At 37.5% G+C, this 19,537-nt stretch overlaps 3 protein-coding genes across 3 annotated transcripts; 1 reads left to right on the top strand and 2 right to left on the bottom strand.

Moving 5' to 3' along the window:
- Nucleotides 1-2,686: 2,686 nt before the first annotated feature.
- LOC137233538 (larval/pupal cuticle protein H1C-like) lies at nt 2,687-3,517 on the bottom strand. Its single transcript, XM_067756628.1, has 2 exons — nt 3,361-3,517; nt 2,687-3,257 (listed from the first exon to the last, which is right to left on the bottom strand). Exons 1-2 carry the CDS (start codon nt 3,370-3,372, stop codon nt 2,841-2,843), a joined length of 429 nt encoding a protein of 142 aa, XP_067612729.1. The 5' UTR covers nt 3,373-3,517; the 3' UTR covers nt 2,687-2,840.
- Nucleotides 3,518-11,128: 7,611 nt separating this feature from the next.
- On the top strand, nt 11,129-11,975 carry LOC137233537 (retinin-like). The gene is made up of 2 exons (XM_067756626.1): nt 11,129-11,280; nt 11,356-11,975. Exons 1-2 carry the CDS (start codon nt 11,269-11,271, stop codon nt 11,833-11,835), a joined length of 492 nt encoding a protein of 163 aa, XP_067612727.1. The 5' UTR covers nt 11,129-11,268; the 3' UTR covers nt 11,836-11,975.
- A 4,976-nt stretch (nt 11,976-16,951) lies between these two features.
- Nucleotides 16,952-17,807, bottom strand: LOC137233536 (pupal cuticle protein G1A-like). Its single transcript, XM_067756625.1, has 2 exons — nt 17,669-17,807; nt 16,952-17,583 (listed from the first exon to the last, which is right to left on the bottom strand). Exons 1-2 carry the CDS (start codon nt 17,678-17,680, stop codon nt 17,050-17,052), a joined length of 546 nt encoding a protein of 181 aa, XP_067612726.1. The 5' UTR covers nt 17,681-17,807; the 3' UTR covers nt 16,952-17,049.
- Nucleotides 17,808-19,537: the final 1,730 nt, after the last annotated feature.

Raw genomic sequence — 19,537 nt, 5'->3', positions numbered from 1 at the left:
GCTTCCGAACATCGCAATATGTGTGAAATATATGTCACTAAAAACTCGTCTGGAATTTGAAGTTTTGCGATCCGAAAACTCTAAAGCGAGCGTAGAGATGTATTTAAATGCATTATTTGGGTTTAAAAATTCGTCTAGATGGGGCAGGGATCGATATATTTGGGAAACTCCCAGAAAGCGTAGGAATATTACTATCGATTTTTATACAACGTACTTCAAATTATCCAGGAATCTTTTTCTGATATGCTGCAGCTAGATTGGCCCTTTTCAAAAAATAGCTTGAGGTTGTGTCTAACTCAGCGCTATTGCAATGGTTGGTAAAGCCTTTCATTCTCTACCAAACGGCTTAAAATCAATAACGGTCCGTCTTCTTCTTTGACATCTAAAGCACATCCAATAATCCCAATAGCGAGAGGAAGACGCTGTTAGTACTGGGTATTGAATTGCGTCGGACTCTCGAACGCCAGAAAGGTCAGAACGGAATATCCTATACTTGAGGACGCTTTGTAGTGTTACATAGATATCGTAATTAGGTGGTCAGAATCAATCGGTCATCCCAAGTAAAATTGAGCTACTGCGGGCAGTTAAAATGTCCTTGATCTTTGGATTTTACTTATATACCGAAAGCTTGCATGGAACCTTTATTTAGAAGAGAGAACTTTGGAAGTTTCAGTTGCCTTCTATTCTTTCTTTATTTAAGTGGGACACCCCGGGGAGCTCTCCACTGGCCATATGATACAGCTATCAAGCCCACTATCTTCTATAAGTTGTGATCAGGTGGAAATCGCAATACATTGCTTCGATGTCAGGACGCCAAAAAATTTGGCTGGAAGAAACGGAGCTTCTGTACCACACCTATAGAGTACTAAACATGTTCATGGTTGAGATCGTGGAAAAAATTACAGCAAAAGTGTTAAAAGTTGTCCCAAGTGATGATATGAGCATGTAAGTCACGGTCAGTTTAGCATTCTAACAGATATAGAAGAGACTTTGTGAAGATTTTTGGAGAGTTTTGTCGACGTTGATGGTTATTTGCCGGTACCATTAAAGTTCTAGCCCAACCATCGGGAGAACCCATCCTTCTCCTTATGTGAGGATCTTGGGCTAGCAGGGCCTCGCCTGCTAAGGAAACAGGGTTCGCCACGAGTAAGCAAGGTAAATAATTTGGTTGGCCAAGCTATATATTGCACTAGCATTCCCTGGAAAGGTTTGAGCTACAAAACCCTTAAACCCCTAAGTACGTCCGTCATACTGAATAGTCCTTTCTTCAAGGTAACAACGCGTTATTGTTTTTAGCACTTGCTTCTTCAATGCTTTGTAGCAATGCGCTTGGCTCCAGATCATTCCAGGTAGGTGGATCAAGTCCAACCTTTGCCTCCCTTTTGTATTTGACAATCAGTTTGGGACATCTCCCACATATGCTTCAGGGGTTGCGCCTTCCTTTGTTAGCTCACCACTGTAGAATGTCCAAATAACCCAGGACCCAATGTTAGTCTATTTTTATATTTATTTGCTTTAGTGCTATATGGCAACCTGGCTGTCTATGCCAAAATCAACACAGATGCTGCTTATGCAATTTTCACGACCAACACTTTTGTATGAAAGGCTTTACACTGATCTAGCAACATGTGAGATCTTCTTATAACCTGATCAGAATATTATACGGCGGACCTTACTCAAGTACAATCGCTGTACTTGACATTCAAGCTCGAGTAGCTGTTGAACATTGAGGCCGAACTCTTCTTACGAACCGTTTCTAGCTGTATCGCCTTGGGCGAATATATACCTACTGAAGGTTAGTTTTATGACATTTATATTTTATGAGATATAAAGATACCGCAGCGAAAAAAATCCCAAAGCAGGGACGGAAAATAAAAATTTTTTTTTCGGGGTCGAAAGAGTTCTGGTCAAAAAATTGTCCTAGGTGAAAATGTATGAGTTCACAGGTATCCCTATAGCAATATCATCTCGAAGCATGCTTTTTTTTATTTTTCGAACTTTTACCATAAAAGTCCACATATAAAAGTAAAATCTGTATTTTTATTTTTTGACAAATGTTTTTTAAACAAGTTGTTTTATTTCGGTTAAGCCGTTTCTTTGTTATCAAGCCGGACTTTTATGTTGGCCTTTAAAAATAAAAGTCCGGATTTAACTTTATTATTTGTAAAAGTCCGAGTTTAACTAGTTCTATCGGACTCAGGTAATAAAAATCCGAAAATAATGTGTATCTTGATCCAAATAATGAGCAATAACGCTCCGGACAATAAACTATTTTTGCCATTTGAAAACAGAGGAATGGGGAACCTTCGCTGAGTTGGGAGAGGCAGATCAGTGAAAACTTAACCTCCCTTAGTGGTCCCAATTGGCGTCAGCTGTGGCGAAACAGGGACAGCTAGCATGATTTCTGCCACAATCGCTCAGATACTAATCAACTATTAATGATAATGATCTTCGCTTTAGGAAAGTAAGTCTGGGGATCAATCTATCTATCTATCTATCTATCAGCATATAAAACTTTGATGCTGAAGATTTGGGTAATTGTGGTAAAATCTACCATCCGCTGGTGAGTTCAGGGAAGCTGAAAATGTATGACCGGTTGGAGAAAGCCTTCTTTCTAATTGAATCTTTTAAATGAAAAGGTATGTGCCGAAGCTGAAGGACCTTCCAATCATCGAAACAAACATAATTTAAATTTTCTTAAATAAATTAATTTATTTAACAAATCGTTACTTCCACAGTCAACAACGTTCTCTTTTCTTGCTATTTAACTAAAATTATTCATTTATATCACAATTGAGTACAAAATCTTTTATCCATTTCCAATTCTCTTTTTAAGCCAATTACCAGGATGAGTAGTGAGCATCATAAGCCAATGGAGCACCATAGCTATGCACATAAGGAGCAGTCTCATATGACTTGTAGATAGGTTCAACTGCGTAAGTCTTATAGTAGGGAGCTGATTCGTATGATTTGTAGACGGGACTGGCAGCGGCGTAAGTGGTGTGTACAACAGGTGCTGAAACATAACTGGTCTTTACAGCTGGAGCTACAACATCTTCAACAACATGAGCTGAACTGTGCACAATTGATTGACTTTGATGTGAGACAGCTGTCGGGATGCTTTTCACTACTGAACCAACTTTAGTTAAAACGGGCTCTTGATAGGCTACAGCTGCTGGAGCAGCATAAACAACTGGACCCTCAGCTATATGGCTGGGAGCGGCAGCAACAACGGCAACGAGAGCGGCAAGGACAAACTGTTTGAGAAATAAAAATATATATTCGAATTATTATTTTGTTTTAATAAAATTTAGTAATTGTATGCACATAATCCTTTTGGAAATTGTATGGCCAACTTACCAATTTGTACATTATGGATTTGGTTTTTGTTTTTAGATTTCACAAGAAAGAACGATTTTTGACTTATGAGCGTTGTAAGCTGATTAATACCTTTTGGTAGGCTGTCGTTCGCTTTTATACTTTAAAATAGTTCATACTTTGAAATTTCATAAACATTACAATGGCAAACTGAAACCTAAGTAAGTTGTACATAAAAGCATTTCAATAACAAAAAGGCAGACAAATCAGATATCTTGTAACGTGCAAGTCATATCCAACGCTACGCATGCGTATAGTTAATTCAAGTCAAACACAATCACACACACACACACACCTAGAGCATGCTGGTGAGGCTGATTACTCATATTTGTTCAGTATGACGCAGGTGTATGCTCTCTCGCATAAAAAATACATAGCGGGAACTGAAAATAATTAAGCGTGAACTTGAGAAAATAATATTATTTAATTCATAAACAATTACTCTACCTACATATTAGATCAAATAGTTGAAACTCACTCTTATTTTCAATTTGCGCCAATTAGCCTCAGTTCCTACTTGCAGTTATCCACAGCATCGCCCGCTCGCCTCCAAGAGGTCATTGTAGCTTTGTCGTTTTAGAACAACAGAAATCAGTTCAGACAGTATTCTTAATTGAATTGACGTGTCTTTTATGAGCTGACTAGAGTGAGCGTGAACGAATTGACGGAACTAGCAACATTTGAATTTTTCCCATATATAAACTAGTTGAGCCAAAATAAGAACAGCATCAAATCCTACCACCTAGTACCAAGTATTTGGAACTAATAATCATTTGTTAAAAGTGAAATTCAATTCGATATGGTACTATAGAAATAAGAAGCGGTGGTGTGACCAATCTCACCAGCATACGCATAGTTCAGCGCACGTCGTGCGTTGGTACTACTGGAGACTGTCACACCGGTCGATGATGCCTAGGAATACTATTAGGGATATTATTTTGAACTTGTTTTGACTTGAATAAGGTAGGGTTAGGCTAAAAAGATAAGCGTGGAAGCTTCCTACAATTCCACACTTTTCAGCAATTGTGAATGTCGTCGTTAGTATCAGGTGGTGCATACGTTCAACTTCCTAAGTCGTTCTCAATAAACCACTTTCTATGCCATGCGAGCTCCAATCCAATTCAAACCGCCAAACTATTGAAAAGCCTTGCGTTGATAGAACTGGATCGTTATGTCTGCTGTCTTGAGTATCGGCAATGTTCGACTCCTCTTAACCCTCAAAATGACAGCATTTTCCCGGAAATCTTGCAGGTATACGCTATTATCGAAGCAACGCTGCGATATCAAAGTCAAATGTGATGGTGCTAAGTACAAAGAGTATTACTAATTGAAAAGGATGATCGTTCCTTTCCTATCCAAAAATGATCATGGGGACCCTCAGGCACCACAATCATCCTGGTAGGATTGGAGTGGTGGTGGAACGGAGTTGTTCGGCTCAGTTATGTGCATTTTGGAACATTACCTGTCCATCTCGCCTGCAAACGCATTTCCTTGTGCTTGGAAGCCAGAAGAACATAATTCTCGACAATCCCGGGTGATATTTATCATCAGAAAGATTGTCACACTTGTTCAGTTCGTCCCAGTTTCCGTTCCCTTACATCTATTTATGTCGATCGTCTAAACTGTGATGTCGTTTCCGCTTTTAAGTGTGGTGGCGTCTAGGCAGAGACTTGCTATAAACTTCGGTGTATTTGAGCAATTTCTTCTCAGTAAAAATTCATCTGCTTGAAGATGCCACTCGAAGCCGGAAAAATTAAAGAAGAGCACGACGCAAGTTTGAAGAGAAGCTCGGCCTTAATCTCCTAGGAGTCTAACCACGCCAAGTATTTTTTTAATGCTGAACAAGATAGTAGCAGCGAGAGCTATATACATTATTGGCCTTAGCAAACTAGCCTTAAGTTCCGCCTGCTGTGGATTTGACGAAGCGAAAAATTGGGTCTTGCGGTGAATGAGGAGATGACGAAGCGCTTACCCTCACCCATAAATATCCGGGTCCAAATGGCGCACAAGACACCATTTTGATGCACTTACTTGTGGCACCCATTGCTGCTGATTTTTGTTGCGCTACTCGATACCCATTGAGAGTATTTGGCTTGGTCCGCTGATATCGTTTTCGAAGCATTTTGCTTATTCCTAAAGATAATTATATTACTACTCATAGTTAGAAACCTTCTGTGCGCTAAAGCTGGGCATTCGCATTGGATGGTGCGTGACTTCTCACAGTGTGCAAGCCAAGAAGCCTGTGTCCCGTGATTGCGACAGTAGTTTTAAATATTTCGTTTCTTAACCTATTAAGCAGTTCCTCTATCCTTTATTATCGTAAATCGGTCATAATTGCTTGGTTTCTCTGCAGACCTTCGCGGAGTACCAGTTAGAGACTGCTATCTCTTGGAATAAGCTGTTTGCTTGTTTCTTTGATGACGGACATAATTTCTAGAATATTTAGAACTTCGTTCATTTATGTACCAGCATTAGCGGCAACAACAATGTCAGCTTTGAAATCGAATGGAGAAAAACTCTTGGCAACAAGTGCTACATTGGACTAAGGAAGCAATTGAAAAGTAAATTTCTCTCTCGATGAAACAAAATCCCACTCTATAAGTCTTTCATCATATCTGTCCTGATATATGGCTCGGAATCATGCACGGTATCGAAAGACAATGGGACGGCTCATGTCATTAAAAAAATCCGGCGAGTTTAGGGGAGGTATAATGACGAACTATTCTATGTGTCTACAATTAACAGCTTAACCCAACGTGTGGCAGCTCAAAAGCTTCGCTGCCTAGGGCATGCTATGCTTACGGACGATTTGAAAGGACAGAAAGGAATGCCCACCCATTCATTCATATGGATGAGACAAGTGGATGAAGTCTTCATCTCCCTCAATTATTTGATTTCAGTAATAGCGGATTGGGAATAGTTTGCGTGATTTGCTACAAAAAGGACAAAATAGCCTAGAAGGTTAAGCAATAATTAATAATCATGCTGATGCCAGGTCTTGCAGCTTCAAATTCCTCATTTGTATGCTCTGTGGGAGGATGATGTTCGGATGGCATTGAGGATGATGTACTTCGACTGTCCCCAGTTTCTTCCGATAGTTCCTGTGCAAGTATAAATGCAACTGCATACTGTGTTAAACTTCCTTTAAGAATTATTCGTGTTATTAACTCGCATTTACATAGCTCTTTAACGAAACTCGTGTCTTCTTTTATAAAAAAAACGTGTCAGAAATCCTCTATGAAATATACGAAATTATTATCTGGAAGCACTCCTGTATTCAAAACCATTATCAGAATCAAGTGCCCACGATTATAATTTTCAATTTCTTCAGGCTACTGGACTGCATACTGGGTCGGAAAAAAAGTTGGAGAAGACCGCCCCTTTGTTTGAAGCTTCCCTATAGCGAATATAGGAGACAGTAACATAGTGTGACAATTTCGCACAAGAGACCATAACCGATGCATAGAGGACCATACATTTTTCGAAAAAATTTTTTCTTAAACATGCTAAGAGATACCTCATCTGATTTTGCCATGGTCCATGCTTCTCTACCACATAATAGAACGGGTGAAATAAGTGACTTGTAGAACATGATCTTCATTTGCCGCGAAGGGATTTTAATTTTTAATTGCCTCCTAAGTCAAAAGCAGCATTTCTTGGCATGATTGATACTTCGCTGGATTTCTAGGCTGGCGCTGTAGTTTGTGTTAATGCTGCTTCCCAAATAAACCAAGTATTTTACTATTTCGATATTAATGGCTACCAACTGCAGCGTGGTTTCCAAGGTGATGACTCTTTGCTTGATGACAACAGGTACTTCGTTTTGTACTCATTTTCTTCCCACTTTTTTAAAATCCTTCCGGTCTAATACCCTCAAGATCAAGATTGTGCTGTCATTGACATAAATAAGTTGGAGCAGCCTTTGCGGTAAATAGTAGTCAATATTTTATTTTTATTGTTTCCATATTTGGAAGTACATATCTAGAACTTTGAACCATATGTTAGCTAACAATTAATGAATACCGATTTTTTTGTCTTTATACATTCAAAAGGTAGTTAACCCAATAAATCTTACTACATTTTTCTTAAACATTCTTCCATTGATGTTTGACAGCATAAAATTACACAACAAAGCGGAATCACATATTAAACAAAAAATATATCAACCCTGTAGGGAAAATCAAAATTGGTGCACTCCCAATGTATTCGAAAATCGTACTGAGTTAGACTTGGCTTTGTGATAGTCAATATAAGATTTTAAAGGTCGTTTCAGGTCGCCTATAGTTACTATTTCCTTGGTTCCAAACTAGGCCATCAGTTACGATACAAAAGAACAAGGCAAGCAAATGAAATAGAAAACAGCCACACATATACGTACACAAGAATAAAGAAATCATTTGTTCACACATATGCATAGAAGGCAACGGTGAATATGAGATGTACACAGCAATAAGGAGCGCACATTACTCACACTTATACAGTAAATATGTGATGCAGAGGTATGAGGGATGTAAATGAGCATCTAATCGAGAAGGCTGTTTGCGAAAAGTGTAGACTTTGGGAGATATAGGCGAACGAGTTAGGTAACTGAGAGTATACAAGCAGTGCAGCTAAAGAGCGCAAAGTTGATATAGTCATAACCACATTTTTACTTATCCATATCAATTGGCATCGTTTATTGGTGCCTTAATTAAAATGTGTGACAATTTCATTAGAAAGAAGAAAATGCAAAAAAGTAAGAACAAATAAGTCACTTAGTCAAAACGTTTTCAAAACAAAATATAAAATATCCAAAAGTTAGTGAATTCACCAAATGAAATATTTATAGGTTATGGATATGGCGAAAAACCAAAAACCTATTGGATAGTATGGTACGGTTATGGCTAGGGCATTATGGTATGATACCATTGACAAATTACAATGTTTTCCATAAGGTTGGTTGAATCCGCTGTTTTATATGGTCAACTTTGCCAGGGAGGAATAATCAATCAATTTGATTATAACATCTATCAGTGAAGTACGCGTATACTTTAAACTGGGAAGATCTTCAGTTATCCGAAGCATAACAAAAGACACAGAATTGTCGAGAATTCTTAAAATGCCAAAGAAAATCTACATATATATGACAGATTTTTAAATATAGCACTTCCAATGACTATCGAATTTATTCTTATCTGGCACTTTTGCTCTAGTTCTGAACGAGAAGTTTTGGCTATTAGTAACTAACTTTCCTACAAGGAAAGCTCCAAAAATTTGTTAACATATGTACATATGAGTATTACAATATGTAGTTATCTATAAGTATTTGATATTTTAACACACCATTAGTATTAAAGGCATCAACCAATAGCCCCAAAGCATATCGTAATTATTTAATAGTAAAATTGTCTTTTTTTTATTTTTTTATTTATTTATTTTATTTATTTTAAAATTGTCTCATTAACGCCTCTCAAAGTAGTTCATAAAGCAACTCCACGTAGTTATAACAATTACCGCGTAAATCGCATGCCAACACATTTATGATCCCCTGTGTTATACACAAACAATAGAAAAGTCATACAATAATATGTAAACAAGCGCAAATGCACAATATTGCAGGCCACTGTGCAGAGTATGCAAATAAACGAAACTATTTGCGAGTATATACCAAGTACATAGTAAAAGCATGCATGAATCATCTCCGTTCAGTAAGTATAGTCCCTACAGTATGGAGTAATGTAGTGATAGAGTTTATATGAGCGAGATCAGACAGCAAATCAATTACTAAAAATTAACGCGCACATTTAAACAAATGCATGATATAATGGAGAAAGTGGTATGACAAAGGCAAATAAAGAAGTAAATGTAAAGAAAAAGAGAAGAATAGGCGGAAGAAAAGAGCAGAATAATAAAAATGTCGATAATGATGTGCATAATAATAACGATGTTTGTTGTTATCATCGTGTTTGCAAACAAAGCAAAGAAAGGAAAGGAAAAAACGGAGAAACGGAAAGGCCAAACCGAAGCCAAAGTTAAAGCTAAAACCGAAACCGGATTGCGTGTTATCAATTTGTTATCGAAGTGTTAAGGGTTTATTGTCGATGAGTTATCGGTGTGCTACGATACCAATATCAAACAATAATAGATTTATTATCGAAAAGCTTCCGATATACCATGAAAAGTTATCAATAAAATATAAGTTTTTTATCAAAAAGATATAAATACGTTATAGAAAATTTATGGATTTATTATTAAAGCTATCGTTTATTTGTCGAAAAGTTATCGATATGTAATCAAAAAACTTGTTATGAAAAGTTTATAGAATAGTTATCGGAGTCTTACTAATTTGTTATCGGTGCGTTTTCGAATTTTATTAAAAAACTATCGATTTTTTACCGAAAGGTAATCGATATGTTGATGAAAGTTAATCGATTTGTTTCCAAATAGTTATAAATTTTATATTCAAGAATAATCTATTCCTTATCGAGGTTATAACAATTTGTTATGATGATACATCTATAATCCGTCGATAACAAGCAAACAGGAAACCAATAAGACGCCTGAGGTTGCCCATAACAAACCGATAGCTCGATGATAATAGATCCCTATCGATAATAAGCCGATAATAAAACAACAACTTGTCGATATCGGTTATTAGCGATAAGAAGCCGACAAAGCTCTTCCCAGAAGGCCCAAAACCATTTGTTTCTAGTAAAGTAAATTCGGCAAAGCTCTATTTAACTTACAAATATTAGTTTTTTAGACGTACACCTATATTTTGCATATCGAACTTCACGATAACGAAGCATGTACTCACGCTTTTTTCACCCGTATACGTACTTTCTTCAATTCTATACACGTCTTGTTAAAAAACATAAAAGTATTATGGCCAGACAAATCATTTTCAACAACCTCAAGCAAGCCTCTAAAAACAATCGCAAGGTATACCAACATAACTCGATAGCAATAAAAACGGCAATAATAAGGAACTCCATAAATAATTTTGAAGATTGTCCTGAAAACATCAAAACGATCCCGAAACGTTTAGCACTGAAGAATAGGCACAGATACAATTTCACTCGTTGAATATAGAAAATATACGTATGGATCGACCATATGAAAGTATCTGCATTTCCTATGAAAGCGCAAAGAAAAAGCACTTCCATATGAAGCCAAGGCACTTCGGTCTGATATTCAAATTTACACTAACAAATTGACAACAAAAAATTGTTCAAACATTTTTTAGCACTGCGAAAATTTTTAACTCAAACTTCTTTAAACATTTAAAAAAAATTCTATTTATTTTTTATTTATTTATTATTATTATTATTATTACTTTTTTTTTTTCAATATAAAAACATTTTAGTGTACATATAATTTTGTATAAATATTGCGATTTACACTTCCAAATAAAAATGTTTGAGCAGCCCTGTTGACAAGCTTTGAAAGAATGAATATTTCATCAATTTGTTTTAATAAAGTACACAATTCGAGCTACAGTTATGAATGTGAATATTAGCATCGGAACTTTTGTTGAATATCTTAAATGAATTGATATCGATACTTCATCTAAAAAAGTTAATCTCCTAATGTACTCCTAATATTTCGTGCATATTGCAATGATGTACAAAACAAAAAAAAACTAAACAAACAATGATTTGTTTTGTTTGCTTGCATACTCTGAGCACGCATTCAACTATTCATTGAGCTGCTTCCAAGGTCACCGTTATCAGCATCACATCTCAGCAATGAACGACTTCGTATTCAATACGGATATTGCGTGACTGCATTTGCATTTCGTGGGTGTTTAATGGTATAAATACTACGTATGTGTCAAAGAACGGTATCAGTTATTTTACGCACCCAGACAGTACAGACCTTCTAGTAACAAAAACAAAAAATCCCTTAAAAATGTTCAAGTTGGTAAGTTGCTAGCAGACTAAATAAACAAGAAGTCTAATTTTTTTTTAATTTTATAAAATTTCTCTGGTCTCCCAGGTGGTATTGTTTGCTCTTTTAGCCGTAGCTGCTGGTCGTCCCAGTCATATCGAATCTCATCCAGTATTTTATGCTGCACCTGCCACTGTAGCCGTCCATGAACCAGTGCTGACCAAAGTTGGTTCAGTGGTGAAGAGCATTCCCACTGCTGTTTCGCATCAAAGTCAATCGATTGTTCATAGTTCTGCTCATGTTGTTGAGGACATTATTGCACCTGGAGTAAAAACTAGCATTGTAGCGGCACCCACAGTGGTCAAGAGTGTTGCTGCTGCACCAATTCTACATTCTTCACCAGTTCATCATATCGCTGCAGTCGCACCTTTGCTACATTCTGCTTCAGCCCATCATGTTGTCACGGCACCTGCTTTACACTCGGCTCCTGTTCATCATGTTTCTGTTGCAGCTCCTCTCTTACACCACGCTCCATTGCATTTGCATGCTTCATCTCCACTCTCCTACACATCCACTGGATCATGGTGATCGATTTGATTTGTGTGCGATTTCAGTTGGACTTCCCGTTTTTAATTAAGTTCTGTTTTTTTTAACTTCTGTAAAATTTATTTTTATATTTTTTTAAGCTGTTCAAATTATAAAAAATATAAAATATACCTATAAATTAATTCTTTCGACCGAAAAATTACCCTGAAGATGGCACAACTACGAAAATACTTTGTCCTCGAACCTCGTTTTGGAAGATATGGTTCTATGGGTTGTTAAGCGAAATGCATAGCCTTATAACTATACCACTTTCCAAAACCAACTGTCGACTTGATTACGGGCAACACAGAGTTTTTATGGACATAAAATGTTTTCTTTATTTTTTTGAGGTAAGATGAGAGACGCAAAACCTCTCGTATCCCTTAAAGGAGGAAGATCCATGGCCTTGCGAGTGTCGTTATTAAACGGCTTTTCCTGTGCAAAACAATCAGGCATGCTCTTCAGGAGGATTTGGTTAATCTCTAACATAAATCTCTGGTACTTGGCCTCTTCACTTATCGGCCTAATCAACCAAACCAAACCAAGATTTTAGATATGCGATAACAATACCAACTCTTACTTGAGATGCGATAAGTAACCCAAACTGAACTTTAGGACATGCTAAAAGAGAAGTAGATTCAGTGTGGTAAGATATACTCGGCTTACGAGCTCATTGAAGTCATTAGAATTATCCACCAAAATGTTCGTCTGAAATCAGCCACATGCCTGGCCGCTGTCTACTACACACATACATAATAATTCAAATTTTTCAATTATGTAGACCTGGTTGAGAATTGTATTCGGAATACTTATATACATCATTCATTCATTCATTCATTCATTTATTAGAAATTACATTAGTACAGTAAGATAATATATCTTTTATAGTACAACAAACGGTGTCATGGATATGTATTTAACAAGATTGAATAAAATTTTGGAATAAAAAGGGATACAAGTATTACTAAAGTTAACCTAAGTGAATGATGTTATACAAAGTACAGTAGTAGTGATATAAAATATATGTAGATATAGTAGACATCTTAAAGACATTTAATTAAAAGTATACTCAAAGTAAACGACTTAGGAAAAAATTGAGTAAAAAAGAAAAAAGGAAAAACAAAATGGTCAGATTAATATTAATGTGTAGAGAAATAATTGAAAAGAATGCGCTTATAATTGCTTTGGTTTACATTGTTCCTTATTGCAGCTGGGATTGAGTTCCATATACGAATGGTGTTGACGAAAAACAGCCTTGTAGAGACAACAAAATTGAAGCTGGGTACAACTATACTACATGACCTGAGAGATCTAGCAAATGTGAGTTTTTCATATAAGTACGGTGGCGATTTAGTAGAAATCAACACGAACAAGAAGAATACACTTCTAGCCTTCTGATAGGCAAACATGTTACATCCTAAGAGTTGAGACCGCCACGCAGAAATATGATCGAACCTGCGTAACCCAAATACGTAGCGAGTTACCTGATTAAAGGCAATCTCAATTGTATGTGCAGAGCACGAATCTAATTTGTTGTAAACTAGCTCAGAGTAGGTTATTATTGGCAACATAAGCTGTACGGCAAGCTTTCTTCTAATATGAGGAGGCGTAAACGGTGCAGATTGCCTCAGATTGCGCAATGTACCATACACTTTATCAACAACAGAGTCGATATGGTCAACACAAGTTAGGTTTGAGTTAATTACGAAACCCAGATTCGTGATTTTAGTAACAGTTTGTAGAGCATAATTACCAATGCATATAGTAGGAGTTAGTACATCGACGACCTTTTTCTTAGAAATAGGTAATACGAACGATTTATTAGCATTAATGCAAAGACCATTACTATTGGCCCAGTACTGCACGCATGATAGGTCATTATTTACTTTGACACAAAGTGTGCTTAGATTCGCGAAACTACCAGATAAATACATTTGTATATCATCTGCATACGCATGCATGCTCATGTGCTTACACACTGAAAAAATGTCGTTTATAAAAATACTAAATAATAAGGGCCCAAGGATGGAGCCCTGCGGAACACCTTGGGATAAGTTTTTCACACCCGACACTTCACTTCCTGTGTTGACAAATTGAACTCTTCCGGTTAAATAACTTTCCATTAACATCAAGGCGCTTTTAGTAAATCCGAAGTATAGCTGTAGTTTATAACAGAGCAACTCGTGCTCGACAAAGTCGAAAGCTTTTGAAAAGTCTAGTAAGCAGAGCAGGGTGAGCTGGTTATTATCGAAGGGTATTCGGATATCATTCGATTACTTTTAGTAATGCAGTTGCACAGCTGTCATTAGCTCTAAAACCCGACTGGTACGGCGAAAGTAGATTATGCCTCAAAATATGTGAGTTGATTTGATCTGCTAGCAGCCTTTCAAAAACTTTAGATAATACTGGCAGAATGCTTATGGGTCGATAATCAGTGACTAAGCTCGCAGACCATTTTTTAGGAACAGGTTTAACTATGGCACATTTCCACGACTCAGGAAAGCAAGATGTCGTAATGCAGTGGTTAAGAATGTGCGTAAGGGTACTCAACACAAATGGTAAAATAATTTTTATAAATTTAATTGGTACACCATCCGTTCCAGTTGCGTTGGACTTTATTTTAAGAATATTTCTTACTACCTCACATTCAGTAACCGCAGTGAATTCGAATGGACTTCCAGAGAAACACACAGAACCATTTGGAACAAAATTACCAAAGTCAACACCAACCACGGAACTATGCACAAACGCGTCATTAAGGGTATCTGCATTCAAAGTACAATCTTGCCTTTTATTTCCATATATTCGAAGACTCTTTAAATTACGCCAAAGAGATTAAGGAGGTAATGAGGGATTTAGCCTTGAGGTGAAGAACTTACATTTTTGGTTTCTTATAATCCTAGTAGCAGTGTTTCTAGCGATTCTGTAGGCCTGCCATGCTACATCAGCTTTAATCCTCCTCCACGATTTGCATGCCTTATTGCGCGCTTTAATTGCAGAAATAACTTGGCCGTTATACGAGGCATAGGACCTATTTGTAGGATTGCTATAGCGAGTGGGGACATGCTTGTTATAGGCGTCTAGAATCTTATTATTAAGAAACTCAAGTTTTTCGTTGGCAGTAACGAGGCGCCAACATTCACTGAAATCAACTTGGGAAAAATCGGAGTACAAAGCATAAACGTATTAGTGATCCAAGAACGGATGTGGAAAGATTTGACCAAGCGTTCGTTCTACAAGCATATATGGCATACGCAAAAGGGTAGCCTCACAAGACACCAACCATCTATTCAATTGAAATTTAAGCCAAGAGTGCCTGGAGATTAGACAGCTCACGAGTTACTCTGGGTGGGCTCCAAACAGAGGTTGCTGAGCCAACATCCAATTATAGCACCCCTCCTTTGGCCTAGGGACCAACGGTCAAGAACTTATCCAATATTTTTTTTCGGAAATAAACTTGACAAAACAGAAGCAACGCACACCCCGTCGCACACAAATCAAAACATTAAACAACGCGCAAAATCACGAGTGCATATCTGGGCATTTGGCGAATTGTTAAAATCCAATGCGAAAAAACTTGTCTAGTCTTATTTGCTAGGAACTAATTTGACTAGGATTTGGCTGGAAAGCGAAGGATAGTACAAAATATTCAGGAATTATTCTTGACAATAAACTGCCGGGGAAACTTCATGTGGAAGAGAAGTCAGAGAAGAACACCGCGAATGCTTCTGTCGAATGTAAGGTGATATTGGGATGTACGCGTCAAAAAACATAGCGACAATGAGGCCGCCATTAAGGCAATAAACTCAGGCAGTGCTTTGTCACGAATTTCGGAGAATTCCGATTATTTTGCACCTTCTACCAACGTTCGAATCGCTGAACTATCGAATAAATAACTCCAATATTCAGTATTGCATTATGGCCTTTATCTAGTATACTTTGAGAGTTGTACAATTATACTTCAATATGACGTATTTCACAACTAATGCGTATTTAAATCAAACTGAGCAGTCATTCCTCAGCTTGCGGTGCTTTTATGCTCTCTGTTGCCTCGTCCGCATATATCTCCTAAGGTCTAGACGTTTCACCTTCTAGAACTGCTGTATCTGCTGCTTGGTATTTTAGCTATATGCGTGTGTATGTGTGAATGACAACTTCTGAACTTAGCTGATGACTACATATGTGTATGTGAGATGTTCTCCGTCGCCTTGTATGTGTACATGTACATGAGACTGGCTGCTTAAATGAATTGTCGTTGTAATTATTTACTAACAGCATAGTGATGCTAATATTCCAGCAACAGAAGACGTGTGGTCACTATAGTTACTGAGGGCGGTCGAGTTATCTGATCCCCAGGCTGCGACTAAAGTAGGTTCTATACAACATTAAGTATTTGACAAGAGTACGGAGTTATTTGATAACCTAAATATTGGTATCTAAATGTTTTGTTTGGTCATCTAACAAATTCTGTTTATACTTTAGAGATATCCAGCTCATGTGAAGTCTTAAGTGATGGGCCAATTCAACCTACCCAAACCTTATGGTTCGTCTCGTAATTATTCATTCAATTATGCTTTTTTGGATGGATATTTTTGTTATTTTGACGTTAAAAATCCGTCAGCCTCAAGCCGTATGGCTTTTTTGAAAGTGCTGGCTTGTGCCCCTACAATAATTTCTTAGAGAAAAAATGTACGCCTAGAAACCCGATGTCGTCATAGGGTTCTAAAATATCTGATATGCGCAATCCGTCTGGTCTATACAGTTCTGGGCAAACCATTTGCTGCGTAGTTACCTTCATTGCAGAGTTATAGTTAAACCCACCCGCAATTCTTGGTGACAGATATTGCTGGACTACTTGGTGTAGCGTTTAGAAAGCTGACTTAAGACATTGCAGGAACTGATCAGCATATCGAGAAACGAGGGATCGTGTAAACAAGGATTGTGCTCAGTTCCGCAAATACAATCGCATACCTTTAAGTAATTGTATCACTTGTGGAATATGTTTAAAAACTCTATAAAGTACAATTAAAGCCAATCGATAAACAAAAAGCTGGGCTTTTTACGTAAAGAGATTTAAGCAATTAATCATTTAGTCGAAAATTCTTAAAAACAAACTAACTTTAAGTTCTCGAAATTTTATTTAAATAACTAATCAATCACAAAATTCTCAATCAAACCGTCCAACTGAACCCCAAAATTTAATCCATATCTCGCCATTTAAAAGAAACCATGCGCTGTATATGTGAGTGGAGCCGAATGAGCCACGACCCCAGCACCATAAGTGGCATGCACTAAAGGAGCAGAGTGCACGAGTGGAGCGGCGGCAGCATAAGTTGAGTGCACAACTGGGGCAGCAGCAGCATAAGTGGAATGTACCAAAGGAGCCGAATGTACAACTGGAGCAGCAGCAGCATAAGAGGTGTGGACGACTGGAGCAGCAGCTACTGTCCTAACCAAAGGAGCAGAATGAGCCACGGGAATAGCAGCAGCAGCATGCACCACAGGTGAGGAGGAAACATAAGTGGTCTTTACAGCTGGAGCAACAACATCCTCAACGGCCACAGCGGAATTGTGTACAACTGTAGAGCTTTGATGTGAGACAGCGGTTGGCACATTTTTCACCACCGCACCAACTTTGGCGAGAACGGGCTCTTGAACGGCAACAGTTTCAGAAGGCGCTGAATAAACAACGGGTGTTTCAACAGCATGGGGAGCAGCAGCAGCTACGGCAAGGAGAGCAGACAATACCACCTGTAAGCAGAAAAAGGTAAATAATTTTTAGAATTTATTGAAAGTAATATTAATTTGTTTAACTTTTTTCACTTTTAATACTAACCAACTTGAACATTTTGATAATTTAAATGTTTGTTATCAGAAGGTCTGTATTGACTGTGAGAAAGTTGTTGCGAAAACTGTTGATCAATTTGTCAACTTCGAGCCTTTTTATATCAATCAGCAAAGTCGAAAAAAAATTGTTGCTTACTTACGTTTAAAGAGATTTATTTATACAAAAGCTAAAAAAAACATATGAAACAACTTCGTATTATATTATATATATCCGCAAATAAGTTTGACACTTCAAAAGTACCAATCAAATTGTGCTCGCATTAACAAAAGGCCTTCAGAGTAGATCAAACATGAATGTCAGTGCGGTATGTTTGTCTACTTGAAATCTTTCGTGGTAATTATAATCAAATAATTAATAAAATGTGTTGTTACCTACTGAATTTTTTTTTACAGATTGTCCGAGAGTCAGCTGACATATTTTTATAATAAGTTTATAAAACCCCAAAACATTTTCATAATAAAAATATCTGAGTTTTGTTGTGATCTTTTTGGCGTTATCCATTTAAGGGCCCGTTAAAAACAAACTGCCAATATGTTAGGTTAGGTTGAACTGGCTCAACTGCGAGCACCGCACATAGACTGAGTGAGTCCATAGTGTTACCAGAAGTTTATTTTAACGACCACACTGAAAAATCCTATGAAAAACCAGGACCTATGTTATAAAATAACCCCGTCCTCTTGGCAAATACAACAAGCTTTCTAGGACTTAAGCCACTTGCTGCTTCTAGATCTGACAGCTGTATTACTCTTAATAGCTAGGGTCTTATCCTGGTGAGCGCAAGGTACGAGCACAAAACGTGCTCGATCGTTTCCTCCTCCAACCCGCACTTCCTACATCTGCTATCACTGACCAAGCCTAATTTAAAGGCATGTGACGCCAGAAGGCAGTGTCCAGTCAGAATACTCGTATTGAGTCTACAGCCCTCTATTTTTAATGATAGAAGCAACTTTGTTAGAGGAATCATAAAACTTTGAAATTCTTGTGTGTTGTGGGAAAGAAATGCGCTAAATTAGATGGATTTACTAAAAAAATTACCTAAAGTGATGTGAAACTATTTTTTCCTAAACATTTTACCACCACTGCAATAAATAACTGTCAATGTGTTGGCTACATTTTGCTTTGTCATCTCTTTTTCACAATCCCTATCCCAGTGGAATGAAAATAATAAAATTAGCTGATGAGATGAGCCAACCATTTAATTGAACTATGGTTTGAACTGTTTTAAAGGCAATTTCCACTGATTTAGGACAGTACTGGAAATATATAAAGTATGGCGGCCGCCGTGGTCTGATGGTAGCGTGCTCCTCCTGTCATACCGACCATCCTGGGTTCATGCCCCGGCTAAAGCAACATCAAAATCTTAGAATGAAGTTTTTAAATTAGAAGAAAATTTGTTCAAGCGGGGTCGCCCCTCGACAGTGTTTGGCAAACACTCTTAGTGTATTTTTAATATGAAAGCTCTCATTGAAACTCATCTGCCATGCAAATGCTGTTCGGAGTCGGCACAGAACAAGTAGGTCCCGTCCCGCCAATTTGTAGGGAAAATCAAAAGGAGTACGACGCAAATTGGAATAGAAGCTCGGCCTAAAATCTCTTAGGAGGTTATCGCGTCTTACATTTATTTATATACTAGGAATAGTACTAGTAGTGCTTCTTGAGCAGAGCTCACAGAGTATATTAAGTTTGATTGGATGACGGTTGGTTGTACATATATAAAGGAATCGAGATAGATATAGACTTCCATATATCAAAATAATCAGGATCCAAAAAAAATTTGATTGAGCCATGTCCGTCCGTCCGTCCGTCCGTCCGTCCGTCCGTCCGTCCGTTAACACGATAACTTGAGTAAATTTTGAG

This window comes from Eurosta solidaginis, chromosome 5 (genome assembly GCF_040869045.1).
Source record: "Eurosta solidaginis isolate ZX-2024a chromosome 5, ASM4086904v1, whole genome shotgun sequence".
NCBI classification, from domain to species: domain Eukaryota; kingdom Metazoa; phylum Arthropoda; class Insecta; order Diptera; family Tephritidae; genus Eurosta; species Eurosta solidaginis.
This window is presented reverse-complemented; position numbering and strand designations above follow the sequence as displayed.